This window comes from Oryx dammah, unplaced genomic scaffold, assembly GCF_014754425.2.
Source record: "Oryx dammah isolate SB20612 unplaced genomic scaffold, SCBI_Odam_1.1 HiC_scaffold_22, whole genome shotgun sequence".
NCBI lineage: Eukaryota > Metazoa > Chordata > Mammalia > Artiodactyla > Bovidae > Oryx > Oryx dammah.
The window spans coordinates 26592738-26615273 of NW_024070206.1; the positions used below are offsets into that span (position 1 = coordinate 26592738).

At 36.0% G+C, this 22536-nt stretch overlaps 1 protein-coding gene across 1 annotated transcript in view; it reads right to left on the bottom strand.

Annotated features, from left to right (window-relative positions):
- The window catches only part of USP14 (ubiquitin specific peptidase 14), a 34778-nt gene that overhangs the window by 10974 nt on the left and 1268 nt on the right, over positions 1 to 22536 (bottom strand). Inside the window, exons 2-10 of the mRNA XM_040264705.1 lie at positions 18383 to 18528; positions 16841 to 16873; positions 8521 to 8625; positions 7513 to 7616; positions 3190 to 3248; positions 2495 to 2625; positions 1528 to 1608; positions 1075 to 1160; positions 297 to 411 (exon numbers count right to left, since the gene is read on the bottom strand). Coding sequence (XP_040120639.1) covers positions 297 to 411; positions 1075 to 1160; positions 1528 to 1608; positions 2495 to 2625; positions 3190 to 3248; positions 7513 to 7616; positions 8521 to 8625; positions 16841 to 16873; positions 18383 to 18528 — 860 coding nt within the window. The remainder of the gene's footprint in view (positions 1 to 296; positions 412 to 1074; positions 1161 to 1527; positions 1609 to 2494; positions 2626 to 3189; positions 3249 to 7512; positions 7617 to 8520; positions 8626 to 16840; positions 16874 to 18382; positions 18529 to 22536) is intronic.

Below are 22536 nucleotides of genomic sequence, written 5' to 3' on the forward strand. Positions count from 1 at the left end.
CATGCCAGAAGGCCACTATCCACAGCAAGATCGCCTACAAACGCACAAAAATTCAAGAAATGTGGCAGTGAAATTACTGCAAGACACATACTAGTTCCCACTGAAACTAGAAGGCAGAGAACCTCAGGTGAGACAGGGTGACTCACACATCTCAGAATTTTTGCCACCTTGTGCATGTCTACAGGTGACCATGAAAGAACCAGGAGTACTGGGGTTACAAATAAAAGTTAGCAAGTAGGTGTATTTGCAAATAAAAGAATCCACAAACCATGTGGATCAACTGTAATTGTCCTTACCAACTTAAGTCCTGTAAAAAGATACTTGACTTCTTGATTAATGAAACAGCTAAGCTGAAGCTGACTTTCCTTTCCTTTAGTGACTTCTTCTTCTTCAGATTCTGTACACTTCATGCTGTGCAAAGTAAGTTAAGGAATATGCCAACAGCCATTCAATTTGCTATATAATCTCTAACAAAATAAGTTATCCCAATGCTTTTAAAATTAATAACATCATTCACTGGTATTTAAAACATTTCAGTCTCCCAGCAGAGATTCATTTCAATACTTAAAAATGCTCATTCACTTACCAACAATATGGATTAATGAGTGTGTAAAATAGGATAAACTCTCAGCAAATAACTTGGTATTTATATAGTCTTAAAATGGTCTTAATAACTCAAAGGTAATTATCTACCCATGATCTAGAAAATGCTGCTCTCCTAAGTTCATGTTTATTAACTGCTTCCATTTCATGTATGTAATTTTGCTGATTTATCCCATTTCATACAATTAAAAATTAATTCTCTGTGAGGTGAATTAATGAGGCATTCTGTTGAAGATATTCTTAGGAAAAAATAATGAATGTCCTTAAAGAGTCCATTTATCTAAAAACCTCAAGATCACTCCAATGGGTATTTTTTCAAATTCCTAATTTCCATATTTTTTAACCATAAAAACCTCTAAAGAATTTCCCTTCGTATCCCATCCACCACTCCAGTCAACAATACTATTTATACCAATTCATATTCAGTAAGTTATGATTACAGTTTATATGAATCTTGGCTCATAAGGATACGTCGTCTCAAATTCAACTCCAAAGAACTGATCAATTAAACTTTTCTTTTTAGAAGGTGTCACTGCTGATGCAGATGAAGAATCTGTCTGCAAAAATTTAGATGAAATAAAAATTCCAATTTTACTTCACATGGATATTAATGTACATCACCTCCCACACAATCCAGTTTAGTAATGCATATTTTTTTTTTAATGTAATCCCTGTCTGCAAAACCTTTCTACTGATCAAAAAATATTACCAAAACATTACAGATGCTGAGTAAGCGCAACGGATTAAATTCAGTGAATAATACATTGATTTCAAGCATCAAATGCAAGCTGTCAAATTCCAACTACAGATTCATTTATCTCAAGTATTCAAGGACATGTCTGTCTATTAAGATGAATTTACTTCAAGACTTTCAGGGTGGGATGGAAGGGAAACTCAAAGCCTACACAAATATATTTCAATTACCTCTTTAACAGTATCATCCTCTATAGCTTCCAATTTCTGCTGTAATACTCGCATCATTTGTACCCAACACTCATTAGCATCCTGTAATTTAAAAAGTGACACAGTTAAGTAATCCTGGCGGATACAGTGTTTGATTCACAAAATACTTCCAAAATAATTACTGTTTCCTTAGGGAAGGGGAAAAAAGTTGTTTTGTTTTAAATATTAAGCCAAATTAAATATTTTATGACCTTCAAAACAATGAAGCATTCCAGAATAGTTTGTTTATTCATTCAAGAGATGTTTAGTGAACTCATTATGCTGAACACCATCCTAGATACAAGGACTACATGGCAGTCAACAGAGTAGAAAAAAGTCCTAGTGGGGAACATAAATAAACAAAACACAACAAATTCAAAAGAAAAAAAAAAAGCAATATGGGAGTAGGAAGTGATTAGGGAAAGAGGAGTGTGCTCTTTTAGTAGGACTGTCAAGGAAAGCCTGTCTGATGCCTTGACATTTGAGCCATGAGACCTGAATGAGATGAGGAGGCAAGGCACATGCCTATCTGACGGCCAAAGGAAAAATAGCAAAGGCCCTACAGAAAGAGGATATGTAGAGAGTTCTTTTTTTTAATAGCAAGGAAGCCAGTGTATCTGGAGAGAACTGCAAGGGGAACAGTGGTACATGACAAGCTCAGAAAGGCAGGCAGGCAGGAGACTGTTTAGGACCCAGACAGAAAACAAGGGGACCAACATAATCTTACATTCTTTAAAGGACTCTGGGGGCTATGTAGAGAAGCACCACAGAGGGCAGAAGCAAGACGGTCAGTTACCAGACTACTGCACCTATCCAGGCAAGAGATAATGGTGGTGTGAACTAGAGGGGACTGGCATTTGTATTTCCAAACAGAGCTTAGTAAGTCAGTGTAGGACACCTAAGTTTTACATGTACAAAATGAAAACCACAGAACGCTTGCCCTGATTACCTGCTGAAGATACTGTCCTTGTTCACCCTTCTCTGCAAACTGTGGAAAAGCCATGTGCAAAAATTGCAGTAGAATAATTGGTGGAATACTAGAAGAAGTTTTATCCATGGAATCAAACAAATCTCTAAGGGCTTAAAAACAAAGCAAATACCTGCTTAGTAAAATAGTGACATAGTTAATATAAATAAAAGCTACTGTAAATTAATTCTCAATTAATAAAGAACTGCTTATTATTTTTAAGTATATCTATTCCTTTTGCAATTGCTGGATCCCTAATAAGAAAAAAAAATTGTTTTTAAATCTTAAAGAACTCATCAGAAGACTTCATAATGCAGTAACTAGCTATAAACAACTTCTGGCTGGTGCACTAAATCTTGCTATCCAATGACAGCCTTTCCCTTCCTAACAAAGCAGTGTATATTCATTCAGTAGAGAACACACAACTTTTGCCCAGAAATCAAACAGGCTTAACTGCTACAAATGAGCCATTATCAGGACATCAGGTAAGCACTCCCAACACTCCTCCCTTTAAGCCTATACTTGGTTGCCTTGTACTGAACTCCTGAATACTGCAGTCTGAAATATGTTTAAATCCTTAAACATACTTCCTGAACACTTTTAAAACTAACTTGCCTTCTCTGATTTTGAAGGCAAGTATTCAGTAAACGCTTTTGGTAGAATATACAGATACTGACCTGCAGTAATGTACTGTGCTGATGCCATCTCTCCTGAAGCTCTCAAGGCGCCTGCATACCTATGAGCAGTAGGACAGTTAGAGAGATTCTGAAACTCAGACGGGAAGAAACAAGTTCAAAGGGCTCATTAGGACACTGACACCCTCAACTGTAAGCTTCCCTGAGCTGTCCCACCATTTTTACTTCTCTTTCAGTCTTGGTTCCTTTAAGAATTATATGGGCAAAAAGGACTGCTAAGAAAAAGCGGAATTTAGGTAAATGAAGCCTACTTTACATTCTTTCCCGTCTTATCTATAATATTTTCTACAAACTGTGCATAACAAAAAGGTACATATTTAATGTCCATTATTACAAAGAAAACAAAATATAATTTGAGAAATGAAGAAAAAAGCTTTGGATCAAAAACATTAAATGGAAATCAATACGCCTACATTCAGCACTAATTTCTTATAAACACAAAATAAACTCCAAGTCCTTTTCCTCACCTATAAAATGAGGGGGGTGTGTGTGTGCGCATGCACTCCCTGTGACCCTGTGGACTGCAGTCTGTCAGGCTCCTCTATTCGAGGAGTTTCTGATTTCTACATTCATTTTTATGAATCTCAGTTAATTTACAGCAGTACAAAGGACTGGTCACCCAAGGAAATATTCAAATCACCATATCTACTTAAATATTTCATTCAGATAATATTAAACACCGGGCCACGGGGAAGAGCTGAGCAGCTGACCAGGAAAAGGTACAATACAACACTAACCTGAGAATGATAACAATGTTCCATTAATTTGACTACAAAATGAGTCATACAGAATTTGTCAAAATTGCTCACATCCAAGACTTAAGATGCATACCTTTCACTAGATATAAATTATATTTCAATTAAAACAAAACAAAAACTCTGTGCTTATATAAGTGAATGAAAGAGGTCACAGAAAATGTTAAATTATATTTAATTGAAGAGTCTTGTTTTTTTTAACGTGTTTAGATCTTTTGGAAACTCCTACAACTAAAATATTCTTAATTTTTTAATATACAATAATCCATGAAAGTGTTAGTTACTCAGTTGTGTCCAACTCTTTGCAACTCCACGGACTATAGCCTACCAGGCTCCTCTTTCCATGGGATTCAATTCTCCAGGCAAGAATACTGGAGCAGGTTGCCATTTCCTTCTCCAGGGGATCTTCCTGACCCAGGGATCAAACCCATGTCTCCTGCATTAGCAGGCAGATTCTTTTACTGCTGAGCCACCAGGGAAGGCCCCTAAATTACATATGTTCATTAAAAAATTAAAAATCATAACAGTTTCCCTGTCAGACACTTTAGCACTTTTAAAGGGCACTTCTGAAGTTAAAATCAAGTACTCATAAAGCAAGTGCATCCCATATCATCACTGAACCATGTCATTACATAACGGGCTGCTGTTACAAATTTACATCTAGCTACAGGGTAACGGGATCTGCCTGCCAATGTAGCAGACTTAAGAGACGCAGGTTCAATCCCTGGGTCAGGAAGATCCCCGGAGAAGGAAATGTCAATGTGCTCCAGTATTCTTGCCTGGAAAATTCCATGGACAGAGGAACCTGGTGGGCTACAGTCCATAAGGTCGCAAAAAGTCCAACACAATTAAGCATGCATACACGAGCATTCACATAGCCATACACAGGATGGAACGATTCGACATTTATGACAAAAGGTGCATTAATGAATTATCAATCTCTTTTTAACAAGTGGAAATAGGAAGATCACAGATGATTTAATACCATCGCCCCAAAACTGTCAATATGATGCCAAGAAAATATATAATTCCTAATTAAGGTAAGACTATCCAATCAGCCAAATAACATTCATAATGAACTTTACAAAGAAAAACCATTAATTAGAGAAGAGGAACTGGACACAAGTACTGAGAGGTTTAACAGATAAAAATATTGAGAGTGTTTACAGACAAAAGAACCAATAGAGTACTTTTCCCAATCTTTGTCAAGTCAATAAATAAAAAAATGATATAGACAATCTGAATGTAATAAACTTAATGCTTATTATACTTTATCACCTACAAAAAGAGGATGTCTTGACTATATTTTAATCATTTGTGAAATATTCGCTACCAATCAATCATAGATCAGATCAACTCAAACGTTCATCGACAGAAAAAAGAATAACTATTTAGTAGTATATGCCTGGCGATGGCACCCCACTCCAGTACTCTTGCCTGGAAAACCCATGGACGGAGGAGCCTGGTGGGCTGCAGTCCATGAGGTCGCTAAGAGTCGGACACGACTGAGCGACTTCCCTTTCACTTTTCACTTTCATGCACTGGAGAAGGAAATGGCAACCCGCTCCAGTGTTCTTCCCTGGAGAATCCCAGGGACAGGGGAAGCCTGGTGGGCTGCCGTCTATGGGGTCGCACAGACTCGGGAACGACTGAAGCGACTTAGCAGCAGCAGCAGCAGTATATGCATACAATGGTGTAGTCTACGGCATGAACAAAAATGAACACACACACACAACATGGAAAAGCCAAACATAACCAGACTCAAATAATATATAATATGATGTTTCTGTTCATACAGAGTTCAGAGTTCAAAAAAAGCAAAATTACTCTATGAGGTCAGGTGAATACAACTTTGGAAAGAAGGGGAGGGGCTGTGGACTGGAAGGGACTGGTGAGGGGATTTAAAGAGTGCTAACAAGATTCTGTTGATCCATGTTGGTTACAGGGATGTGTTCATTCTGGGATAATACATTTCTACATGTTTCTGTATAATTCAATTATTAAAAACAAACGGGTTTTGCACAGCCAAGAAAGGCATAAACAAAATGAAAAGAATGGGAGAAAATATTTGCAAATGACGCAATCGACAAGGGATCAATTTCCAGAATATACAAACAGCTCACTGAACTTAACAGCAAAAAAAAGCCAACTCAATCCAAAAATGGGCAGAAGACCTATATAGACATTTCTACAGAGACATATAGATGACACATGAAAAGATGCTCAAGTTTTCTAATTATTAGAGAGATGCAGATCAAAGCTACAATGAGGTACCACCTTAACAGTCCTGGCCATCATTAAAAAGTCTTCATATAACAAAGGCTGGAGATGGTGTACAGAAAGGGAACCCTCCTCATTGTTGATGGGAATGTAAGTAGGTGCAGCCACTGTGGAAAACTTTATGAAGGTTCCTTAGAAAACGAAAAATAGAGCTACCATATGATCCAGCAATCCCACTCCTAAGCATATATCTGGACAAAACTATATTCAAAAAGATACATGCACCCCAATGTTTATAGCAGCACTATACACAACGGCCTAAAGCTTTTAAAAACTTGTTTAATAAACTTGAATATTGTTTAAAAAGACTAGCACAGAAGCAAAGAAACTGGGAGCTCTCGAGCACTGCTGGAGAGGATGTTAAACGGTACTTTGGAAAACAGTTTGGCAGTTTCTCAAATGTTGTTTGACAGAGCTGCCATGTGAACAAGCAAACTGCTCACAACCAAGAGAAATGAAAACAACTCATCTGCACAAAAACCTGTGCTTGAATGTTCACTGCAGCATCACTTATACCAGCTAAAACGTGGAAACAATCCAAACGTCTATCAACTGACAACTGGAAAGCCAAAACACAGCATATCCACAGTGGAATATTATTCAGTCATTAAAAGCAGTGAAGGACTAATACATGCTACGCGTGCTTCGTCACTCAGTCATGTCTGACTCTGAGACCCTACAGACTGCAGCCCACCAGGCTCCTCTGTCCATGGGATTCTCCAGGCAAGAATACTGGAGTGGACTGCCATGCCCTCCTCCAGGGGATCTTCCCAGCCCAGGGATCGAACCCAGGTCTCCCGCACTGCAGGCGGATTCTTTACCATCTGAGCCACCAGGGTAGACCTTACATGCTACAATATGGATAAACCTAGAAAACAGTATGCTAAGTAAAAGAAGCCAGTCCCAAAAAGACCTTATAGTGTATGACCCCATTAATATGAAATGTCCAGAATCAGCAAATCTGTAGGACAAAAAGTATACTAACGGTTGCCTAGAGCTGGAGTTGGGAAAGGTATAACAAGCAAGTATGAGGGTTTTTTCTAGGTGGGGGCGTATTCTGAAATTAGACTGTGGAATACTTGCATACTGTTGTGAATATAATAAAGACCAACTAATTAAACACATGAACAGGATGAATTTTTGATAAATGAATTATATCACAACTAAGCTGCTAAGTAAATATACAGAGAAGTGCAAAAGAATACTATTCATCCAAATGTGAACCTTCTTTACCCAAAAAAGACATAAAACAATCTCTCTTCTGTCTTACCTTTTAAGGGCATCTTTGAGTTCAGGCACAGAACGAATACACTGAACTGTAGCATTCATGTAACAAGTATTACCAAGGTTTGTCAATCCACATGGTAATTCCATCTGGTAAGGAAAAGGATTAAATCAATTTTATAGAATGACACAGCATATATAAATCATTAAGCACTTTGAAGCAAATGGTTTACCGACTCACACCAATTTATATTCCACACCAACAATGTTTTTATTTTCCTAACAAAAAAAGTTGTACTTGCATCATGCTGACAATCATTTTGTGTTTTAATTCCTGTCGTGAAAATAAAGAATTTTATCAGTCCTGCCTCCTCTGCAGGTTTATCCCCTAGAAGAGGGTAACAAAATATATACTGAAACACTTCAAGGAGACTTCCCATGTGGTCCATTGGCTAAGACTCTGCACACCCAATGCAGGACACCCAGGTTCAATCTCTGGCCAGGGACCTGGATCCCACATGCCCCAACAAAGACAGGGCACAGCCAAAGTAAATAAATAAATTTTTTAAAAAAGGAAACACTTCCAAAAAATGAATGGTACCATATAAATGCTGGGTAGTAGAAACAATAATAACAATAATATTTGACAAGAATGTGTTTGTTAGCCAGTTTCTAAACCAACACTACATTCTTAAATTAAGGATAAAACTGTATGTATTTTTACCATGGAAGGTTTTGAGAATTTAAATATCCCAGCATTTAAACTGTGTAACTTCTTTAAGCTTGTTTTGCCAGAAAATAACAGTAAACACTTTAACAGCACTGTCTGCCAGACGCCTTTATTACAGATATTAATGACTTTGTAATGAATTGTTCAATTAGAAAAGGATCCCACGAGCCAATTTCAAAAACAAAACTCTGGTTTACTGCTGATAACATGCATCCTGATGTCGATTAAATCTTCAGAATGCGCAGATACTACTTTTTGAGTCATCTTACTAACTGTACTTCTTAAAAAGTAATAATCAGGCATATAAAACGTGGCATGTCTTACAGCAGATGCCAACTGTTCTTCTGTCATGTCTTCTACAAAGACAGTTTTAGCTGAGGGTTCCTCAGGAAGAGCATCTGCTGACCCCATCATCAGTACAGTCATTCCCTGTAAAAAAAAAAATCATGAAAACTCAAAAGCTGACCATGTTTATGTTCAAGAAAATAAGTCAGACACAGAAAAACATACATCACGTGCTTCTGTGTACCAGAAAAGGTCAACCTAGACAGATCAGTGGTTGCAAGGGCTGAAGATGGGAAAAGAGTGTCTGGAAATGGGAATACATTTCTTTCTGGGGTGACGGAAATATTCCAAAATCAGACTGTGGTGAAGGTTACACAACTCTGTAAATACACTAAAAATCATGAAATGCTAGGGTGCTGCTTCAGGCGAAAGGTCACCTGCGAAATGCTGGAACATCTGTATCTTGACTGTAGGAGTAATGACATGACTGCGTAAAGTTAACCAAATCCATGAAACTCTAAAGTAGGTGAATTTTACTCTCTATATACTATATTTTATTTATACCTCAATAAAGCTAAGGACAAAAACACTGTCACAAAGCTGAGAATGTTTTCAATACTGGAAAGGAGAGAATTCTTCAATCATTCATCTTTAGTGGCATCATTTCTCTCCATAACACACTAAGCAGTGGTAATATTCCTGTGAAAGTCTATTCTATAACTGTAACCATTATTTACAACTGAACAGAAAAATCTCCATTGTTGGAAATCATCAAGTCAAATATATAAATTAGTTCAAAATGTCCTATTTTATAATTCTACATATTATTAACCTAAGGAAATACTCATTTAATACAGATGTAACATTCCACACAATAGAACAAAGAAGACTGTCACCCTAAAACTCAACTCATAATCTTGAAACGTGAACATCGTACTCAATATCTTAATTGGAAGACATGAACACCTGAGACAAAGAGGGTAGAGAGGTTTAAAAACAGGGGAGAAAAGTCAGAAAAATGTATTTTTTAAGAAAGACCAATAAGATAAAAATATCTAGATGATTAAATTAGGAAATAAATAAGGTCAACAAACTCAAGCCTTATGAGTACCTATGACAATCATTCTATCACCTATTATTTTTACTTATACTTTCTATAAGATAATAGCAAAGGAGTATTAAGCAATCACTAAAGAATTTTTTTCCAAAGACAACTGTCTCAGGAAAACCAAACAGTTGAAGAATATACTAGCAATAGTCAGCTAGAAAATACAACTGAAAAGAATGAATACCAAATAATCTAAGAGTAAACATAATAAGAAATATATAATATTTTAATAAGAAAACTAAAGCTTTACATAAGGATATTAAAAAAACATCTAAATAAGCTGAAGGACACAACAAATTTCTGGACTGGAAAAATTACTATAAAGATATGATTCCAAATTATTATATACATTTAATCAAATCCCTTTCTGAGACCTTACAAAATGATTCATTCATGCAATAAACTCATGTCCATGAAAACAGCTAAGAAATTTCTGAAAAAGACTAAAACAATATCTTTTAAATTAACAGTTTAATTTAAGAATATTAACAATTTAGAAAAATATTCTAGCACTTTACCTTATGACATGCCATGCCCAAAATGAATTACAAATTGAGGACTTAAATGTAAATAAAATAAAACAATTATAAAACATCCAAGTTAATTTTTAAAAAATCTTGCCATTTTCGAAGGTTTTTCTAGAAATGACATAAAAGATGAAAGGACTAATGACACTAACTACATAAACCTTAAAACTTCCCCATTACGACAATCACAATTTTGACAAACTTAAAAAAAAAAAATCAGTGTATATGGATACAACAGAAAAATGGGCAAAGCAGAAAACAAAAAAGGCCTAAAATTAATATATCAAATAAGCTTTACCTTAAGAAGCTAGCACAAGTATATATTAAAATCAAAGTGAAAGGAGGAAATAGAGCAAAGAGGGAAAAATCAATAAAATAACAAATGAACAAGCAAAAGTTGACTCTATGAGGAGTAGGGGAAATCAATAAAACTAAACAGCTTCTCCCTAGGTGACAGAGACAATGAGCAAGAAATCACAATTTGCCACTACGGAGCAGGGTAGGTGGGGATGTTGAAACGATAGCACTACAGAGTCTAGAATTAAAGGTTATTAAGAACATAGTATGCCATCAATTCAACAACTGAAACTAAACAGGCCAATTACCTAAAAAACACAAATTACCAAAACTGGTGTAAAAAAAAAAGTAACATCTGAAGAGTCCTACATTTATTAAAGACCCTAAATTCTTAATTAAATGTCTTCCCACAAACAAAGCTCCAAGCCTAGAGAACATCACTGGAGAATTTTCTGCAACAGTATCAGAATATGAACTCTTTCAGAAAAAAGGGGAGATAGGACTACTTTTGACTCATTTTATAAGACAAACATTACACTGACAGCAAGACTCAAAGACAGTCCAAGAAACTACAGACCGAATTTTTCACACAAAGAAACAAAAATAATTTTAACAAAATACTACCAGTAGAATCTGAATTATATTTAAAAGAAAATACATTAAGATTGGTTAACTAAAAGGAAGTATAATTCACTGCATTAAGAAATAAAAGGATAAAAAAATTAACATTTCAAAATATATGTAAAAAGTATATGACAAACTCAACTCACATTCATGATAACTTTCTACAAACTAGAAACAGAACTTTCCTTAACCTGATAAACATCTATTAAAAAAACCTGTAAGTAATCTGTAAAACAAGGGACCAAAAATCTACAATGGGTAAAACTCAAGAGCAAAGAACATTACCAGGGATAAAGAGGAACAGTTCATTCTGATGAAAGGTCAACTCATAGAGCTATTAACAATCCTATACATGTATGCACCTAAAAACAGACGAAACTAAATTAATACAACTGAAAGGAGATATGATCAAATCCACAAGAGATGGAGATTACGACACATTTAATAAAAGACACAGATAAAACATCAGTTAGGATAGAAAGAACATGAAGACTATACACCAACTTGACCTAAATGGCATTTACAGAACATTTTACCCAACAATAGCAGCATGCCGTATTTTTTCAAGAGCACAGAAAACATTCAAATGAATGGAGTAAAACAAGTTATCAATAAATTTCAAAGGATGGAAATAATATTGGATATGTATGTGACCATGACAGAATCAAATTAGAAATAAGTAACACAACATATCAGAAAAAGCCCCGTATAACTGGAAATGAAATACAGTTCTAAACAATCCATGGCTCAAAAAAGAAATCACAAGGTATATTAGAAAGTATTTTAACTGTATAATAAAAACACAGCATATATAATAAAAACACAACCACTAGATTCAGCTACAAGTGCTTAAAGAAAAATTAGTAATAATAGTTTTAAATGTCTATAAGAAGAAAATAGATTTTTTATAATCTAGGCATACACCTTAAAGAGCAAGAAAATGAAGTAACTCCAAAGAGAAAAAAATAAGAGTAAATATCAACAAAATAGAAAATGGGCAATATGTAAAATCAGCAAAGTCAAAAACCTAACAGACTTATGATAAATCCTCACCAACACTGATCAAAATATTTTTATTAATAACAGAAATAAGGGTCATTGATAAATAATGATGATCTAATAGGATAACTAACAATTATTTCAGACACTAGGAACAACTTTATGTCAATAAATTCAACGTATTTAAGCAAATTCCTCGAAAGAAAAATATTTTTAAAAAAACGTTAAACATTAAAACATTAAAAAAAAACATTAAAAACATTTAAACAAAACGCAAAAACATTAAAAAAAAATCAAAATAGCCTGGTGTCTACTAGAAAAACACTATCAAATTCCCATGAAGAAAACCCAAATCCAGATGTAATGTATTGGTAACTTATTTCAAATATTTACAGAAAATAATACCAATCTCACACCAACTCATTCAGAAAACAGAAAGGAAATACATCCCAACTCTTTTAAATGAGTGTCCCACATAACTCTTGACGACAAAGTGAGGATAATGCAAAACAAAACCACTAATATGCCTCATCAACACATAAAAATATCTTTTGAAATATGAGAAAACTAAATCCAGCAATAACTAAGAGATAAATACATCATGATCCAAGTGAGTCTGTTCTCAAAGTGTTGTCTGTGAACCTCCAGGGGTCTCTCAGATTCTCTCAAGGAGCCAGTGAAGTCAAAACTGTTTCAATAATACCAAGATGCTATTTCCCTTTTTTAAATGTGGTGATAGTACGTGAACCGTGAACTTCCAGATGTTCAAGCTGGATTTAGAAAAGGCAGAGGAACCAGAGATCAAATTGCCAGCATTTGTTGGATCACAGAAAAAGCAAGAGAATTCCAGAAAACCATCTACTTCTGCTTTATTGATTACGCCAAAGCCTTGACTGTGTAGATCACAACACACTGCGGAAAATTCTTCAAGAGATGGGAATACCAGACCATCTGACCTGCCTCCTGAGAAATCTGTATGCAAGTCAAGAAGCAACAGTTAGAACTGGACATGGAACAACAGACTGGTAGTGGTGAAAGGAGTACGTCAAGGCTGTATATTGTCACCCTGCTTATTTAACTTATATGCAGAGTATATTATGTGAAATGCCGGGCTGGATGAAGCACAAGCTGAGATCAAGATTACTGGGAGAAGTATCAATAACTTCAGATATGCAGATGACACCACTCTTACTGGAAGAAAGTGAAGCGGAACTAAAGGGCCTCTTGATGAAAGTGAAAGAGGAGAGTGAAAAAGCTGGCTTAAAACTCAACATTCAAAAAACGAAAATCATAGCATCCGGTCCCATCACTTCATGGCAAACAGAAGGGGAAACAATGGAAACAGTGACAGACTTTATTTTCTTGGACTCCAAAATCACTGCAGATGGTGACTGCAGCCATGAAATTAAAAGACACTCGCTCCTTGGAAGAAAAGCTATGATCAACCTAGACAGCATATTAAAAAGCAGAGACATTACTTTGCCAACAAACGTCCCTCTAATCAAACCTAGTTTTTCCAGTAGTCATGTATGGATGTGAAAGTTGGACTGTAAAGAAAGCTGAGTGCCGAAGAATTGATGCTTTTGAAGTGTGGTGTTGGAGAAGACTCTTGAGAGTCCCCTTGGACTGCAAGGAGATCCAACCAGGCAATCCTACAGGAAATCAGTCCTGAATATTCACTGGAAGGACGGATGTTGAAGCTGTAACTCCAATACTCTGGACACTTGATGAGAAGGACTGACTGATTTGAAAAGATCCTGATGCTGGGAAAGATTGAAGGCAGGGGGAGAAGGGGGTGACAGAGGAAGAGATGGTTGGATGGCATCACCAACTCAATGGACATGAGTTTGAGTAAGCTCCAGGAGTTGGTGATGGTCAGGGAGGCCTGGCGTCTGCAGTCCATGGGGTCACAAAGAGCTAGACACAACTGAGCGACTGAATGAACAAAGAACTGAGTTATCAAGCCATGAAAAGACTTGGAAACTTAAATGCATATTACTAAAGATGTCAATCTGAAAAGGCTACAGACTATAATTCCAACCATACGACATTCTGAAAAAGGCATAACTACAGAGGCAATAAAAATATCAATAGTTGTCAAGGGTAGTGAGAGATAAACATGTATAAAGAATTTTTAGGATGGTGAAACAACTTACACATCACTATACATTTGTCCAAACCCACAGAACACATAATCCCATGAGTGAACCCTAACAAACCATGGCCATTCGGTGATAATGATGTGTCAATGTAGGTTCATCAATTTAACCAATGTGCTACTCTGTGGCGGATGCTGATAATGGAGAAAGCTATTCACACATGAAAGTATAATAAAAATTACAAAGTACCAAGTAAGTTAAAAAAAAACAAAACACACTTCTGGATACCAAAATTACTTGATAGCTGTCTTCACAATAAGCCTACACGAACATTTGTGTTGGAAACCTGACTACTTGCCTTTTTTTAACAAAATACAATTTTTACTTAAAACAACTGACAAATTATGGGTTTTTAGACTTGAGTATTTAGTAACATTTTTTCAAAAATGAAGAAATTGAGCTAGTAGTTTCAGGGCAAAGTACTGACAATATTTATAGCTGCCAATGACAAAATTAGAGCTTTTAAGTGAAAAGAATTTTCCATCTGTCACTATGCATCTGACAGTTTTCTAGAATTAAAGACTTTTCCACTGAGGTTGGTAGTGATATTAATAAATGCAATTTTGAAGAATTATATAATGAAATGCATGAGCAGTTCATGAAACTACTTACATGAAAGTAAGATCTAAATAACTCAGAAAAACAATTTTTCCAAATGACCAATATATGATGTTTCAAAGTCATTCACAAGTATAAGATCCATTCTTCAATGCAAAACAGATTTTTAACATACAAAAGGTCACTGATGTGGTTTCTAAGACATCAAGTTCAGTTCAGTCACTCAGTCATGTCCAACTCTTTGCGGCCCCATGGACTGCAGCACGCCAGGCTTCCCTGTCCTTCACCAACTCCTGAAGCTTGCTCAAACTCATATCCATCGAGTCAGTAATGCCATCCAACCATCTCATCCTCTGTCGTCCCCTTCTCCTCCTGCCTTCAATCTCTCCCAGCATCAGAGTCTTTTCCAATGAGTCATCTCCTTGCAGTCCAAGGGACTCTCAAAAGTATTCTCCAACACCACAGTTCAAAAGCATCAAACAAACCAATAAACCAACTACCACATGCTGAGTTTTGGTGTACTATTAAAGAAAAATGTTCACGATTTTAACTGAAAAGACATCTCTCTTTTCCAAATATTTAACTATTATGAGACCAGATATCTTACTTATACTTCAGCCAAAGCCATATATCACAACAAACTGAGACTGCAAAAACAAAACTAAAAATTCATTTATCTTCTATTAAGCTAGACTGTCAAGAGACATGAAAAAATGTAGAACAAGACCATTCTTTCACTTTGCTGTTCTGAAAAATATTTTTTAAAAATGAAATTAACAGGTTAATAGGTTTGTTACTGCTACTTTTAAATGAATAATATTTTTAATTTCTCAGCCTTTTTTTAAACTTTTTATTTTGTATTTGGGTATAGCCAATTGATTAACAACGTCATGACAGTTTCAGCTGAACAGTGAAGGGACTCAGCCATACATATACAAGTATCCATTCTCCCCCAAACTCCCTCAGTCTTAATTTCTAATACAATAAATATTGATATAACCCATATATATGAAATTTAAAATAATTTGAGGGTTTAAAAATAATTTGAGGGTGTAAAGAGGTCACAAAGATTATGAAATCTGAGAGCAGCATGTCAAAAATGCAAGGTTTAATAGTGAAAAACCAGTGAGACTAGCCAGATTATCAGAGTAAGAGAGAAAAATATGATCCTTTCAATAAGCAGGAAAAGCACTTAAAATTCAATAGCCATTCATAACTTAAACAGCCTCAGTGAACTAGTAAGTGACAAAGATATACACTTCCACCACTTTCTAATCAACACTGTATTAGAAGTTCCAGGAGTGAAGTAAGGCAAAAAAAGAAACAAGTCATAAAGATTGGGAAAGGAAAAGTAAAACTGCCTCAATTTGAAAATAGTCATGCTTATGTTCATAGAAAACCCAGCGGAATCTACAAAAGAACTACTGGGAACTAATAAGTGAATTTGGCAAGGTCACAGGATAAATATAAACTGTATTTTTATAAACTAGCCAGGACCACTGGAAAACAAAGATTTTTAAAGTCGTTAACAGCCAAGAAATAAGTTCCAGAGTCTAACTAAGAAAAACTATGTAAGATTTCCATACTGAAAAGTTATCTGAGCTAAGAGAACTGAACAACTACACGTTATTTAAGGATTTTGGTACTCGATACCTTTATGATGTTCATTCTCCCCAAACTGAACTGCAGATTCAATGCAATCTAAGACAAAATTCTAGGAGTCCATTTGTAGGAACTAATTCTAAAATTATAAGGAAAAGAAAAGGAGCTAAAATAATCTTGAGGAAATAGAAAAAACTTGGAGAACTTACACTACCTTATTTCAAAACTTATTATAAAGCTTCAGCAACCAAGACCATGTGGTACAAGATTAATCAACTATACCAATGAAACAAGAGTTCAAAAATAGGCCAACAATTGATTTTCAAGAAAGATTCCAAGGCAAATCAATGAGAAAAGGAAAATATTTTCAATATGTGATGCTGGAACAACTGGATAGACAGGAAAAAAAAAAAAGCATTAAAAATACATTTTGTGTAATAATTAGGGAACTGCATTACAATTAGTATTCTTAAGATAATACTCACATTTTTCATTTTGATGTTCCCCCAATCATCATCCTGTTTTAAAGACAAATAATAAACATTTAACCATCCTTGTATAATCCAAACATAATCTAAAAATCAAGTAATTTTAAATTACTTCAAAATAAAAATTCTCTGCATGCAGATTTTAAAATTACTGTAATCAAAAATATTTTTTAAAAAGCAAACAAAAAAACTAATGCAGCCTTAAAACTAGTAGGTCTAATAACTGTTTAAACTACCCAAGATACCACCTAAAAGACAGTAAACTTGGCAGCACAAAGGTAGTGAAACCCTTGATTGATGACATATGACAGACGCTAACTTTCTGCATGTTTGGAACCAGCAGAGCTAAAAACAATTTATGTGTTAAAAACAAAGAACAACCTAGGGAATGAAATAGGTCTACACAATTAGAATGATTATACAACTAATCACCCAAATCAAGAGACTTTGAGAATGCAAGTGCTGCTACAAATTATACCAGGAGAGTAAATAAGACCACCCAAGGCAAACTAACCATTACTAATATTTGCTGCATCCACAAATATTTCTCAGGACCTAAATTTCACAACTATGCATCAATTAACAAATACTTTAACTTCTGTATGTTAATTTAAACCATGTTTTCTGAAATGCCCTGATTGGCACAGATATTTTGGCAGCTAAGCCCTTCCTTTCATAGGAGGTCAGTTCCTTATCACTCCTTCCTTTCCACAGAAGGTACCAGGCATTCCATATGCTTCCCTTGGGTGGTGCTACTATCTCTTTTTGGACATCCTGCTTCAAAGGGGAAAGTAAGTTCCTAAATCCCTTCTCAATTTAAGGACTATTACTGCTAATGAAAAGGAATGGTAACTACATATGCCCCTGAGATAATGTACTTCTCCAAGGTCACACAAAGTTGAACCCAGATCTGCCTGATCTGTAAATTCCATGTTTTTTTGGTCCCTTATATGTTACTTAAACCTCTCTGATCATCAGTTTCCTCTTTTATCAAATACATAAAATAATTTACTTTCCTCATTTTTAAAGTACATACAGTTGAATATGAAAGAAAATAGAAGAATAAGTATTCTTATACTGTTTTACTGCCCAGTTAACAGGGGTAGCCAATCCTTATCTCTAAAATAACTAGAGCTCCTTAGCACTTCACATCTAATTCTTAAAGAAAATGTACTTTAACATCTATACTTGCCCAGGATTACAAATAATAATAAAGATAACACCTTTAAATCTTTTCTGTGGCCCTTTATCAATGATATTGGTAAGCCCAGACTCCTAACTGAAATCAGTGTGATCATTGTAAGTGAAGTAAAGGAAAAATTAAGTTGTATTCATTGATACCATGCATTTAAAATAAACACATTAATGCTGCTCAATAGCAGTGTTTTGAAACAGCTACAGTGTTCCTTTCTTAACATGAATAAGAATTTTAATCCCATAGACTATATACAGTCACCAAATAAAAATACCTCAAATGTTACATTTTCTGGTGCTAATTATTTTCACAAGTACGTAATGAAAATTTCGACTGAATTTTACCTTCAGTGTTCCTCCTTTCACCATAACTTTCTGTCTGGCCGGCTGGACTCCAGTCAGTGCAAAAAGCTGAGCCTTGAACACCATCGGAGGTTCATCAGTATTCAATTCTACACCTTCAAATTTCTCCTTTCCCCATTTCACAGTAACTGCAAACAAACCATAATTTTGTTTTCATTTACAAAATAACAAGGTTAAAGATCTGGAAGATCCTTAGAACTACCAGGCTAGTTCTTGAACACCAAACTATGTTACTAATCTTTTTACTCTACTAATGCCTACCAAATCAGAAGTGAAGTGAATGCAAAAGATCTTGGATAAAATTTAACTGGATCTAATCCAACTCTCATTTGATAAATAAGGAAACTGAGACTTAAAAGAAACAGACTGATTTATTAATGTCACAAAACTAGTCAGTAAATATTCAAGGTTTCTGAATCCTCCTCCAATATCTTCAAAAAATGACAACACTGAAACACCTCCCAGAATAGAATAAGGTTCGCAGGCTTCAAAATGTGTTTCAGTTCAATTCAGTCGCTCAGTCGTGTCCGACTCTTTGCGACCCCATGAATTGCAGCACGCCAGGCCTCCCTGTCCATCACCAACTCCCGGAGTTCACTCAGACTCAAGTGCATCAAGTCAGTGATGCCATCCAGCCATCTCATCCTATGTCGTCCCCTTCTCCTCCTGCCCCCAATCCCTCCCAGCATCAGTCTTTTCCAATGAGTCAACTCTTCGCATGAGGTGGCCAAAGTACTGGAGTTTCAGCTTTAGCATCATTCCTTCCAAAGAAATCCCAGGGCTGATCTCCTTCAGAATGGACTGGTTGGATCTCCTTGCAGTCCAGGGGACTCTCAAGAGTCTTCTCCAACACCACAGTTCAAAAGCATCAATTCTTCGGCGCTCAGCCTTCTTTACAGTCCAACTCTCAAATCCATACATGACCACAGGAAAAACCATAGCCTTGACTAGACGGACCTTAGTCGGCAAAGTAATGTCTCTTTGGTCATAACTTTTCTTCCAAGGAGTAAGCGTCTTTTAATTTCATGGCTGCAGTCACCATCTGCAGTGATTTTGGAGCCCAAAAAGATAAAGTCTGACACTGTTTCCACTGTTTCCCCACCTATTTCCCATGAAGTGATGGGACCAGATGCCATGATCTTCGTTTTCTGAATGTTGAGCTTTAAGCCAACTTTTTCCCGCTCCTCTTTCACTTTCATCAAGAGGCTTTTTAGCTCCTCTTCACTTTCTGCCACAAGGGTGGTGTCATCTGCATATCTGAGGTTACTGATATTTCTCCCGGCAACAATCATTAAAATCAGGTAAGGTCTGTTCCCTGAGCAAGAAGTGGTCAAGTATTAAGAAAAATGCAGGAATTCTCTGGCAGTCCAATGGTTAGGACTCTGCTTTCACCGCAGGAGGCTGCATTTGATCCCTGGTTGGGGAACTAAGATTCTAAGTGCCACATAGTGTGGCCAAATTAAAAAACAAACAACAAAAAAAGAGAAAAGTAAAAAAATATACCTGAATCATTAAAAAATATAGATATCCTACTTCACAGCCATTCAGATGGCTCTTACAAAAACAACATGACAAACACACACACAGAAAATAACAAATGTTGGCAGGGATGTAGGCAAACTGGAACCCTTGTGCATCTCCATGGAAATTTTAAAAGGTGCCACCACCATGGAAGTGCAGCAGTTCCTCAAAAAATTAAGCACAGAATCACTACTAAACGATCCAGCAACTCCATTTCCAGGTATATACTCAAAAGTATGGAGAGCAGGGAATCAAACTGATATTCACATGTCCATGTTCATAGCAGCATCATTTAACAGCCTAGAAACAGGAGCAACCCACGCGCCCATCAGCAGATGAAGAATGAACAAAATGTAGCATATACGTACAATGGACGTTACTCGGCCTTAAAAAATAATGGAATTCTGACACATGCTACCACATGGATGAAACTTGGGAGACATTATGCTAAGTGAAATAAGCTAGGTAACAAAAGGATAAGTACTATATGACTCTACTTATGTGGGGTATCTAGAGTAGTCAAGTTCACAGAGACAAAAAGTAGAATGGTGGTTGCCAGTAGAATGGTGGAGGCTAGGGAGAAATGCAAACAGGAAGTTATTGCTAAATGAGTACAGAGTTTCCGTTTAGGAGCATCAAAAATTTCTGGAGGTGGATGGTGATGTTTGCATAGCAATGTGAATGCACTCAAGGTCAAAAACTGTACAATTAAAAATGGTTAGAACTATTACATATACTTTAGAACACGTAACATATACTTTACCATAATAAAAAATTCAATCAATCTCATAAAACAGCTACTTTTGAAATACGTAAAAATAAACTAGGGAATTCCCTGGTGTTCCAGTGGTTAGGACTCCACGCTTTCACTGCTCAGGGCCTGGGTTCAATCCCTGGTCAGAGAACTAAGATCCCCAAAGCCCCATGGGCTGCCATTTAAATAAGCATACTAACTCAAGGATCTACAAAGTTTGTTTCCACTGAAACGTTTATACCTACTCAAAATGAAACTCCCACAACTAGTAGTTTTCTGATTTCTCTCATTACTAAAATCAGAATGTAAAAAAGTGACCCTGGAACATCCCCGGCAATCCAGAGATTACGGCTCCATGCTTCCACTACAAGGGGCTTGGGTTCAATCCCTGATCAGAGAACTAAGACCTCTCATGCCATGCAGCACCATTAAAAAAAAAAAAAAAAAAGTGTGACCCTGACTCCAAATCCCAGTTCAATCAATGTTAGCATTCATTCAGTGATAAACCCAGTAGAGTGCATTAAGGAGATTCTATGGACTTACAATTTAATAAAGGAAAGACAGAAAAAGGTTACAATAACCAACAACATAATATGAATATTACAAATGCCAGAGGAACACAAGGGAATACTTCATGAGTGAGGAAGAGCACCCTGGAGAAAGTGACACTACGAGTTACCACTATTGACTCTTGAGTCTCAAAGAAGAAATTAGGTGTTAGCCTGAGAATAAGAATAAAAGCATTTCTGGAAAAGACACTCAAAAGCATAAGGCAGCACTGGTATCCTGAGAGACAAATAAATCCCAGAGTGAAGGGGAAGCAGCTGAAAAAGGAGAAATGGACCAAGGATCAAGTCAGGGACGACAACGTAAGTCATGTTAAAATGTACAGGCTTATGTTGTACAAAACGCGCAGCCCCTGAAAGGTTTATAAAAGCCACTTTGGTTTGAACGTTAGATCACTCCAGCAGTGGCAGAGAAAATATAGGTTTGAAGAGGGAACAACTACAATCACTGAGATAAGCCAGAAACATAAAACAATAGCACAAACAAAAGATGAGAGAGGACAAGATCAGAATAGTATGAGCAATAATGAAGATGAATACATCTGAAATTTATTTAACTATGTCACTGTGGACAAGTTAAACTTTTCGCTTACCCATAAAGGACAATTATACCAGTACCAAACGATTATGTTGAAGATTAAAACAAAGCAATATGTATAAAAACCTGAGCTTTGCACCAAACACAAACGTATTTACGGCACTTACCCTTCACCATATATGAGACAGGATTTTTTTTTTACTACATCTTATGAATCAGTACTTAAAATGATCTTTTTTTAAATATAGGGGTTTTCACAGAAACTGGAAATAAACATTCTCAATATGGAGATGTCAAAGGAAGAAACCTTAGAAATCTACTTCAGTTCCCTCATTTTGGAAATAAGAAAAAGATCTGATTAAATATTTAAGATGTAACTCAATTTTTAAGCTAGTAAGTTTGGTGAGTACAGGCATTTTTCGAGGGGAACAAAGACAGGGATTGGTTTAACTGTGAGCCTACCTGTGTGTTTAAGTATCAGCATACACTGATATTTACCCACCATTACTTAATGCCCATCAAATTTTTTATTGCATAAATAGAATATTTTAAGTACCGTTCTACCGTTAATTGTTAAGGCTTTCAGAAAGAGGTTGAACAATCATTAATAAAGCATTCAGGCACACAAGAGTTCTGAGGACATTACTCCGCTGTGGTTCCCCTTTTGCCTGGTAAAGCAATAAAGCTATGCTTTCCTACTTCATACTTCTCCCCCCAAAACAAAAAATCATTATTAAAGTATTTAATTCAAAAGCCT